The sequence below is a fragment of the Tupaia chinensis genome, unplaced genomic scaffold, assembly GCF_000334495.1.
Source record: "Tupaia chinensis unplaced genomic scaffold, TupChi_1.0 Scaffold143204_1, whole genome shotgun sequence".
Taxonomy (NCBI): Eukaryota; Metazoa; Chordata; class Mammalia; order Scandentia; family Tupaiidae; genus Tupaia; species Tupaia belangeri.
Genome location: NW_006203048.1, coordinates 205,613 through 217,159, shown reverse-complemented (window position 1 = coordinate 217,159; position 11,547 = coordinate 205,613). Strand labels below are relative to the sequence as shown.

The following is an 11,547-nucleotide window of genomic DNA, read 5'->3' as shown; positions in this document are numbered from 1 at the left end:
AGAGAGAAAGTAATCTGAAACAAGGATGCTAACACATTAAATGCCTTTCTGAGGATTAAACAAAGTGCCACATCCAAGAGGACAGAATGTTCAATGGCAGCCCCTCTGGGAACATGAACTTGAAGATGGATCCCCCTCCGGACAGTACAATCAGAAGTCAAGGCCCCTTCATCCTAACCTAGCATGAGGAGAATCTGTTCTGCAAATGGCGATCAGATGAAGTTTCAACCCTAATCCTTGTCCACATTGACATACACCCTTGAACAAGGTTCCAGTTTCAGAGCCTGGTCTCATTTAACACAAAGAATAGCCCTATATAGGGAGGCACGATATATGAGAGTTGAAGGATGGCTGATTTTGATCATAGAACAGGGTATTACAACTAGAATACAAGAGAGAATCAGCTCCAGATGACCACAAACTATATGGTAGTGATTTCATTCACTCATACATTTACCAAAAACTATTTATTGACTACCTACTATGGACCAGATGTAATTCATGCTTCTAGAAACAACAATAGATAAGACACTGCCCTGGTGGTGTTTACATCCTAAGGAAAGTAGGTCAGTGATCCTATATAGATCACACACTAGTCAATAAAGCATGTATATAAAATTTAAAAGGCCTTTCCTTATTCTTCCTCTTGAAAATTATTCAAGCTATACTGACTCCTCTGCATTTCTCTTTATCTAGAAACAGTCCATTTCAGAAAGGAAAACCAATAGAGATTTTGATAAAGACTATACTGAATCTATAGATCCCTAAGAGGAATATAATCTTTGGAATATTTAATCTTCTGATCCATCAATGTCTGATGGCTTTCCACTTGCTTAGATATTTAATTTCATTCAAAAATGCTTTGTAGTTTTTAGTGTAGAATTTGTGTACTTTCATAAAAGTATCCCAAAGTATTTCACTTTTTCGATGCTACTGTAAATGAATTTGTTTCCTTGATTTTATTTTTTCATTCCTAGAGTAGAGAAATGTAATTGGTTGTGTACATTAATCTTGTATCCTATTACCTTTCTGGACTTTATTAGTTTTAAAGTGTATGTGTGTATGTGTGTGTATTCTTCAGAGTTCTGTATACAATATAATTTTATCTGCAAACAGAGGTAGTTTTCTTTCTTCCTTGAGCAGTATGAATGCCATTTATTATCTATTTATCTAGTAAATCTGTAATAGAGGCAAACCACTCACCAAGTGCATCCCAGTGTGACACAGTAGGAAACAGTTCCAACCATAAAGCATTCTGCCAGAAAATATGAACCTGCAACTACTCAAGCCTCTGTATATGACCAGTAGTTTACAGGAAATACGAGGGTAGGGAACCAAGTTAAATGACACTACACAGAAGCAATTTGGTAATTTCAGAATGTAGGAAATTATAAAGGATGAATGACTTAATTTTCTTAGTAAACATACATTTTTTAAAAAGAATGGTTTATTTATTTAATTTTTTTTTGTTATTATTATTTTTCAAGTTGACCACAAAGAGAGAGAAAGAGAGAAAGAGAAAGTAAGAAAGCAAGCCACCAGGTCCAGGACTCAAACTGTGGTTGGCCATATGAGAGTCCAGCACCTTAACTACCACACCACCTGCCAACCCCAACATAAAATATTTTTAAAAGGAAGAAAACTGGTCATGGAGTAGTAAGATTTAAGAGATATGGCAATGAAAAGTGATAAGCAGGACTTATTTGACTCACAATTCAAACAAACCATCTAACAAAGACAATCAGGAAGTTTGAATATAGATTAGATAGATATCCAATAAGAATAAGAAATTATAATTTTATTTGGTGTAAAAATGACATAAATTAATTTTTTTAGAAAACAACAAAAAATACTCCTTTTACTTTTTTAAGAATTATTTTATTTCATTTCTTTTATTTATTTTTAATTTATTTTTATTTTTTAATTTGTGATAGGGCACATGTACTCACTCAAGCAAGACAGCAAGAGAGAGAGAAAGTAAAAAAGCAAGCCATAGGTCCAGGACTTGAACTGAGGTCAGCCATGTGGGACTCCAGTGCCTTAACCACCACACCACCTGTTGGCCCCTCTTTTACAAGTTTTAATACATATTGTAATGAACATGAGATAATGTATTGTTTGGTCTGGAGAAAAACAAATGGATGAAAATGAGAAGGACAGTTGATAAACAAGGTTGCAAAGTATAATAGTTAAGGCTGGGTGATATCTACATGGGATTCATCATATTTTTTCTGCGTGTTTGACATTTTCCTTGACAAAAAAAAAAAAAATTGCACAAAAAAATCTTCTGTAACGTTTCATTACCCCCATTGATAAAAACCCAAGTCCTAACAAGACTGAATGATCTGACTCTTCATCGCCTCTCTGGCTCCCTCTCTTCACTCACTGTGCCAGCTATACCCTCTTCCTTGAACACCTTTAGATGTTCTGCTACCATTGCCCGGCTACCATTCCTCATGCCAGGTACCCAGAAGGGTCTCCCTTCTTCTCTAGGCCTTTGAATACATGTCCTCTTTTCAGTAAGGACTCTCCCAACTGTCCTCATTCACATTTGCATCCACACTACATCCCTTTTATGATTTTTGTAATAACTGCAATTCCCCACAGGAAGTTAGTATTTTCAGGAAAATACCAGACAATAAATTACAAAGCAATTATAGAATTAAGAAATCTCCATTGTGAAATCCCTATTGGTATGATCTAAGTAAATATTTTTCTCTTTGACTCTTATTACTCTTAATATGTTATAAATTTTCCTTATGGCTCTTATTGATTATTGTAATACTATCTAATAAATAATATTGTTTACTATTTTTCCCTTCTTTATATAAGCCCCTGAGAGAGAAGGGTAACTTATCTGTTTTCTTCACTACTGTATCCACAGGACTAAACAAATAATGCCTTGTGCATACAGGCACTCAGTGAGAACTTATTAATTAACTGGGAAAGCACCAAACAAAGGATTTCAACAAACATTATTCCCATCTACTACTCATAATTAGCCACTGATGCAAACAACTTAGACCAGACTTTGTGATCATTCATTTATTCCTACTGTATGTCAGGAATAGTTGTTAAACACCAGGTATAAAAGGTACATTGTTGGGCTAGAAATAAAGTGAACCTTCAAAAATAAACCTGGCATGTGTGTGCATGCATGCTCCAAATCCTGGCAGAATGCAGAAATGAAGGAAAAAGGATTGTGACCCTACCATTCCTTGTTGGGGTGATCCTCTCTCTCTCTCTCTCTCTCATTCTCACTCTCTCTCACACACACAAACACACAAGCGTCTTGACTACTAAAAAAATTAAAATACATATGCACATACAACTGGTTTTACCACTAGAATATGTTTTTAGCACTAAAATATGTTTATGAAACAAACAGCTTTGGTCTTTAAAGTTCTGAGCACAAGCATGTGAGGTACCTGAGCAGGTATTATTACCACTCTACAGAATATATCTTTACAGAAACCCAAGAAGCTAACTGTTCTTCCCAGAGTCATACCCAGTACATCTTGTGAAAGATTCTTGGTGGCAGGGAGCTTCCGGTTGTCAAGGGATGTGTTTTTGTATTTAGTGTTGAGGCCTCCATGCGATCAGTTCGCCCAATGAGAGAGTCAGACACAGCCTGTTCCTCTAGGTGTCCCTGGTTCCAGTCAGGAAAGGGCGGCATCTCTGTGTGTCCACTACCCCACCCTTGTCCTGGGAGGCTGCAGGCTCTGCCACTGTGAGTGTCCATGCGGGTCTCTTGGTCGACACCCTAGCACAGCCGTGCTTGACCCTAACTGAAGCGTTGGAACCCTGGAAGGGGGCGGGGATGAGAGGCAGGATCAAGGAAGTAGCGGTTCCTGGTTTGAACTCCTCCAGCTGCGAGGCCCCAAAGTGAGGGCATTGCCAGTAGAATCACACCCTCTGGGCCTATCCGTGAGTCTAGGGTCCGGGTTGTCGCTGGTGCTAGAAATAAAGTTGGCACCTGCTGGGCAGGTTTTCCCAATAGCCCTAGTCCGGTGCTTCCCAACCACCTTCAGTTGGGAAGAACGCCAATTAAATAGCTCACAGTACTTTTATTTAAAATCCTCCAATCCCCCTTCTTCTGATATGTGTTTTCAATAATTGATCTGTTTTACTCCCATGACAGTCTCTGGGACAAAAGAAAGTCGGCTAATGTATAAAAGATTAAGCATGGTGACTTGGGGATCCCAGGGTCATGGGGAAAATTCTGGCAATAGTGACTCTTGCCTTCCACTTTTTGTTTTCTGGGGGTTTGGTGGGGTTTTGTTTGTTTTGTTTTGTTTTGTTTTGTTTTGTTTTGTTTTTTAGGGTTCTTTTTTTTTAGGCACAACAGGATACTTTAAAAAAAATTTAAAGACAAATACTGTGTGTCCTGTTTAACAAATATTGGGTGTCCACAGCAGAAGCTAAAGGACTCAATAACATAGAAGTAGAGAGAGTAATGCTAGAAACAGCGTGGGAGAAGGAGGAAGGAGTTCAGGGGAAATTGACTAACAGATACAAGTGTGCATGTAAACAAATGGAATAAGAGTATGGAACACTGTACCATAGGAGAGTAAAAGCAGTGGACAAAATATACTTCCAAAAAAAGAAAAGTAGAACAGATTTCAAATGTGCACAACATAATGTAATGCTGAATGCTGAAGATGCTGAATATATGTCCTTGATTTGATTATTACGCACTGTCTGCTTTTAAAAAACCACCCTATACCCCACAAAGATGTGTAATTATATGTAAATCAGAAATTGCAATGAGGAAAAGCAGTCATAAGCAAGGCCAGCTTTAGGGTGTGTAACCTGTTGTTGTACAAGTCTCACAAATAGAAGGGTCTTGCATTTGGTTTCATGTTCTTTTGTCACCTTCCTGAGCTCCTTAAAGGTTTTGAGATAGAGGCCCATATTTTATTTTAATCAGGAAAATTATGTGGTCAGTATTGATCATGGATGTCTGGCTAGAGTAAACCTTGGAAGAAGAAGAAAATGGTAATTGCAGAGCTATCTGGAGAGCTTGTACCATATGGTGAAAGCTGATTTATAAAATAATTGGAAATTTTGAAAGATGATTGTACTATCTTATAACTTGTTAATATCTTGTAAGCTGTTTTAATATCTTATGTGTCAGGCACAATGCTGCATGTATTATTTTTTCACATTTTATTAATTCACAAAAGATCTTAATTTAAATACTTTCAATAGCAAGTGCAGTGTGTATAAACATACCTATAAACGTGTGTCTGACTTTAGGCAGACAACTCAGTGAGTAGAATGAATACACTATAAGGTACTTCCTAGCTGAGGCTATGTAGCTTACTATGGTCATTAAGTAGGGTGTTTTTATTATGTATATATTTTTTTTAATTTCAAAAAAGCAGCTTTAGCTTTAATAAATGAAAATTTTAAAACGTTAAGAAAAACTTGCTTAAGACTTAAAGTCAGAAAAAAGAGTAGGATTCTGTTCAAACAGTAGGTAGATACTAAAAACTAAAAAAACAGATGTGGACAGAGCTAAAGTTTAGTAACAAGTGTACTGTAATTTTCTTCAGAAACATTTTTTTCTCCATTCACCCTTTTACCAAAGAGAGGCATAAACTAACTTATTTGCAAAAAAAATAAGTTTAGTCTCAATTTAGTCTGTTATTTGCACAAAGCCCCATAAGAATACTAATTGATTAGTTTGCTTTGTTGGAACCTTTTATAAAGAACTTCAGATTAGACTCTAAAAAACCTCCCAAGGCTACTGAGCCAAGTCAGGAACTCACCATCTGCCTGTGACTTTTAAGCACGTGTATTTGAATGATTTGGGGGCCTGTCAGGAAGTGACATTCTTTACTGACCTGCCCGGCAGAACTATTTATGGTGCCAGGCAGTCTTTCCAAGAGCTTCTGTTGGCTATCCTGATATCTACTTTAGTTCCTCAGTTTTCTGGTAATATCTCGAAAAATGATATTCCTATCAAAGCCCTGGCAATAACTAGTATTTCCTATTTCTGATGCAAGGAAACAGATATTATAGAACTTATGCAAATAATCATTCTGCCACAAAACAAGAATACTCCCAAATATTTTTCCAATTCCAAAGAGGTCAGGAAGGGAGTAAAGTTTGTATTTCAATTTCAAAAAAAAAAATAAAAATTTAACAAATTGCTGAACCTAACAACAGCTCAAAAGAAGACAAAAATCCTTAAATCTGGAAAACAAAACAGAATAAAATCAGTAATTTTTTAGTCAAAAGTCATAAAAGTCTGTTTCACCAGATCAGTCTCATGTAATTAATCTCTCTACTGTTGAATTTTCAGTGTTACTGTGGTCCGACCTTTCCACTTAAATTCTGGAAGTTAACCTTCAGTGTTGTTATGGCTCTTTCTGGACTTGTCCCTACCATTTAGTTGGCCATTTTCTTGGTTGTTTTTGTATACTTATTTCTATGTGTCTGTCTTTAGTTTTCCTGGTATAGCGCACTCCCTTCAGAACTTCTTAGAGAGCTGGTAAATTCACTCAGGTTTTATTTATCTGAGAATGTTTTTGCGTTTTCTTCCCATCTGAAGGATAATCTTGCCAGGTATAGTATTCTTGGTTGAACTTGTTTTTCACTTAACACTTTGAATATATTTTCCCATTCTTTCCTTGCTTGCATTGTTTTCTTTGATGTTATCCTGATGGAGTATCCTTTGTAGGTAACTTGATGTTTCTCTCTTGTCAGTTTTAGTATCTTATCTTTGTGGTTTTGGTCAGCCTGGCTATGATGTGCATTGGAGATCTTCTTGGATTGATTCTATGTTGGATCCTTTGTATTTCTTGGGTCTGGATATTTGAATGCCTCTCTAGGTTTGGAAAGTTTTCTTTCAAGATTTCATGGAATAGATTATCCTTATCCTTATTAGTTTCTTCACCTTCTGGGATACTGATTATCCAGATGTTTGGGCATTTAATGTATCTAGTATTTCCAATATATTATTCTGATTTTTTGGAGTTATTTTCTGTCTTTTTGGTGAATTTTTCTAGGTCAGAGGTTTTGTCTTCTACATCTGAGATTTGATCTTCTGCATGATCGAATCTGCTTCTAATACTTTTGAGGGAGGTTTTGATTTCCTGTATTACAGCCTTCATCTCTAACAGTTCCATTTGATTTTTTATGGTGTGTGTTTCCTCTTTCAAATCATGCAAGAACTTCCTCACCTTCTGGAACTCATTGTCTCTTTTCTCTTGCATCTTCTGGAGTTTGTCATATCTCTTCTCTTGCATCTCTCTTAGTTTTGTCACTGTAAGTTTTCCAAATGAATTATCTGACATTTCCACAAGTTCCATAGTACCATCTGTGGATGATGAGTTATTCCTCTCCCTTGGGGACAAGCAGTGTTCAGTCTCCAGATACCTTTCTGTAAGCTGGATTAGTGTGAGAACACCTTAAGATTGCTGGTGCGGTAACCCAGGAATACTTTCATGATGACGTATGCTAAACTCAAGGAAATAATCCAAAGGAATGATATGAAATAATTAATGAACTTGTTTCTAACAGTATATAGAAAAGAGGTCAAAAATCATGTCCAAAATGATGGAAGGTAATCTGATAATAAAGTAACTGTAGAGAGGTTGAAGGGAAATAGAAATAAAGCTTTATGACATTCCACTGTGTGCCAGTTCCTACAATTTGCTTTCCAAAACAACATTGTGGGATTAGAACACTGAGTCTCTGGAATATTAAGTAGGACTCAATGATCAATAATCAAGAACTGATATAGACAATTGCTTTTAATACAATAGTGGTTGTGCTATTATATAACTATTCATTGATATAGAAGAGATATGAACTCAAATCTTTCCAGAGTTTATATCATATTATTAAAAGACAAAACCAGACTAGCACTATAATGTATAATGTATAGCTTAACCTGAGAAGGATGCTCTGCCTCTCTTCCAATTAGATACAGTAAGAGAGTAATTCCAACAGGTGATAAACACGGAGGTGAGCAGGGCACATATCCAAAAGTCTATCCAAAATAATGAAGCAATAGAGATCACTCATGACTGCCGTATCTTTTAAACATCTTTCTTACTTATTGTCTTATTTTTCACTAAGTTATGAAATCTTTACCAAAGTTGAATCCAAAAAAAATTATATTCCATAGCATCCCCCATAGTCAGAGTGCAAGCATTTGATCTACATTTTGCCAATCTTAATTTTTTATTTTTTTATTTTATATTTTATTTTATTTTATTTTCACCAGAGGGTGTGTATGCCTGCCAGACATAGACAGAGAAAGAGAAAGAGGTAAAATAAGGAAGTACTTTCCATGGGTGGTGGCCACACTACAATCTCTTCTCCATTTTTTTCTCTCAGAATTTTGGATACACACACACACACACACACACACACGCACACACACCCTGGGTGGGAGGTGGCAAGGGTGCCTCCTCCTCAGCCTAGATCAGTGGTTTGGCTCTGGGTATTATACAACAAACTTAATCTTCCCAATGATTCTCTGCATGATTTAATATCTCTTTTTGCTAGAAATTCATTTGTCTGTATTTAATAATCTTAAGGACTACAGTATTATTTACTATAATTAAAGATAAATAAAATCTAATAAGACAATTAGAATTACCAAGAGGTTAGAGAAATACTTATTTCAGGAAATTGTTCTATCACGAAAATTTTGTGAAAATAACAATAGATTTCTCAACAGCTTTTGATTTATCTGAGAAAATGATTATGTTTATTTTTCTATGTTTTCTTTTAGAAATACATTCTATTCATTCTCTCTAATATCTACACCATATTTTGGATAACATGTCAACACCACACATTGTGTTGAAAGAAGAAGCCAGAATGTTGGGGGTAAGGACTAAGTATTTGTTAATTAAATAAATGACTTTGGTGTTGCAAGCTCCAAATAAATATGTAAGGAAGGAGACATGATTATTCTATGTCAACTATCCAAAGGAAGAAAATGATCCCTTGAGTCCCAACGATCTTACCACTTTGAATGTTCCCATTGTCTGCATGTAGCTATATAAAGAGTTTGAAATAAATTTAAGACTGGGTCCTAAAGGAGATGATGAAGTCAGAAGTCATAGTCAAGAGATACTCTAGATCACAAGGCTTCATAGACACTGATCACCTCACAGTATTATGCTCTTGACACACTTTTTCTACATTTCTCTCAGGAAAGATGATATTCTTTACCACAGCAAACCTAGCATGCTACATCTTTCTGTATTATACACCCTAATTACTAGTCTGAGTCAGAAAAAAAAAAAATTTTTTTGGAGAGGGTTTTGCTATAGGGTGTGTGCACTTGCCAGAAAGACAGAGACAGAGAGACAGAAAGTGAGAAATCACTCCCCCGCCCCCCAGAGGTGATGGCCACACCACAATCCCTTCTCCTCCATTCTCCTCTCAAGATCTTTGGCACGTGAGTGCCCAGAGTGAGTTTAAGCCACCGGGTCCGGGATTCGGATCGCGATCGACTACATGGAAGTCCAGCAACATAGCCATTACGCCAACTGCTGGTCCCAGAAAAAGAAAAAATTTTAAAAAGAATGTAAGATAGTGTGATTTTGAAAAGTACCTAAGTTCCTTGAAAACAGAATCTTAGTATTCCTCAGGTCTGGTTGCAAGTGAGCCCTCTGACTCATGGTGTTGACAGTCAAAATTGCCATCAGAAGAAAATCATCGACAGGTTGAAGGAAATGGTGAAAATGTTTCAAAAGAAAGAGCTAGATCTGAGGAGTATATGTAAGACCAAGTAGACAGGAGGAATCAAGGGCAGAAAGGCCTCTCAGACACTGCAGCACTTATCTTAGAGTTGGAGGACTCCAGGTGTGTGTTCTTCTGACCACGCCCATAAATAAGCCACTAGATGCCTTCGTTTATCTGAAAGCAGCCACACCACAAATGCTTGCTAAAAACCTTCATGAGGGGAACCAGCAGTTAGCGTAATGGCTATGTCGCTGGACTCCCACGTAATCGACCGCAGATCGCGTCCATGACCCGGTGGGTTAGAACTCACGCCGGGCACGTGTGCGTGCGTGCCCAAGATCCCCAGAGGAGAATGGAGGAGAAGGGATTGCGGTGTGGCCATCCCCGCTAGGGGGGTGATTTCTCGCTTTCTGTCTCTATGTCTCTCTCTCTGTCTGGCGAGCGCACGAGCCCTATAACGCCCCCAAAAAAAAAAAAAAAAAAAACCCTCATGAGTAATCATTACATGAGCCACACATAGAAATTCTTTTATGATTGCTACCATCTTTCATCACCTTGACTTCTCTCCCCTTTTTGATAATTTTTAGGACTGAGCTAGAGTGGTAAAAGAGATCCCTGTAATTCAGAAGCATATGCTCCCCATGGCCTTTCTTTCACTTAATTTGTAACTTTCTTGAAATGTGATATGTATGTAACTGATTGACATTCTTGTCTTACAGGCTACCCAAGTAATGATCGGTCTGATTCACTGTGCTCTGGGACAGCTCTGGACATATTTATATGTCAACCATTATGATTTCTTTTCATCAGTCTACCTACCTCTAGTCTTTCTATCAGGATACCCATTTTGGTCATGCATAATTGTGAGTAAATTATCTCCCTGATGATCTTTCACTCATTCATTCAATTTAGTGACTGCTTTTGAGGCCAGGCAATGTACTAGAGACACCATCTGTGAAAACATAATCCTTACTGTCGAGGAATTCGTTATTATCGGTTTGGTATTTTTAAAAGGTGCATTTATTTGTAAAATTCTTCCATACAAAGAGTCTATTTAATTGAGTAAATATTGAGACCAAAGAACAGTAAAATTCCCAATGGGTATTTTAGACAAATAGTGATTGGTGAGTACTCAGATTATTACAAAGCTCATGTTTTCCAATAACATAGGCAAGCTGAAACTCAGGGATTACTCCTGGGGCAATAGAAGAAAATTTTACAAGTAGTTCAGAATAAATAAATAAATTAGTAAGTAGATGAAATAAAGAGAGAAAAGGAGAAAGATCAAAATACTGTGGCTCAAGGGGGATTTGGAAGAATTCAACAGGGATTTGTAAGAGATTTATGTTCTATCTTACAACACAGGATGAACTATTCCACCTCCTTCCATTTCCCCTTCTCAGTAATATCTGCCTATCGGACCAAAGCATTATATTTGATTCACATAGCACATATTTACAGAATACCTACTATTGACAAGACTAAGTGCTTTGGTTACTGTGCTGAACAAAACAGACCAAGATTAGAAATACACAACCTACCAAGACTGGTTTATGAAGAAACAGAATATCTGAATAGAGCACTACAAGGAAATTGAATTGATAATCAAACACTTTTCAACAAAGGAAAGCAACTTGCAATTATAATTTGTATAGGGAAATAAAACCTCATTGAATAGGAGATATGAGCTGGAACTTTAAGGAGTTGAAGTGACAAACCCCGAGAATATCTGAAGGAAAGCTATACAAAAAGAAAAGAATAGGTCCTAGGCTGAGAACAAGCTTACAGTGTTTACTGAATAGACTAGTTTGGAAGCATTGTATTGAGCTAACT

The 11,547-nt window shown here is 36.8% G+C and overlaps 1 protein-coding gene across 3 annotated transcripts in view; it reads left to right on the top strand.

Moving 5' to 3' along the window:
* The first annotated feature begins 3,540 nt into the window (after positions 1–3,540).
* Positions 3,541–11,547, top strand: part of LOC102479817 (membrane-spanning 4-domains subfamily A member 12-like) — a 21,078-nt gene continuing 13,071 nt past the window's right edge. The window contains exons 1-3 of one of the 3 annotated variants that reach the window (XM_006163818.2): positions 3,541–3,730; positions 8,753–8,850; positions 10,434–10,577. In XM_006163818.2, the coding sequence (XP_006163880.1) occupies positions 8,803–8,850; positions 10,434–10,577 (192 nt within the window). In that variant the 5' untranslated portion in view covers positions 3,541–3,730; positions 8,753–8,802. Of the gene's footprint in view, positions 3,731–3,807; positions 3,928–8,752; positions 8,851–10,433; positions 10,578–11,547 lie in introns of those variants that run through there. The other 2 variants (XM_006163819.1, XM_006163817.1) reach the window with 2 other exon arrangements.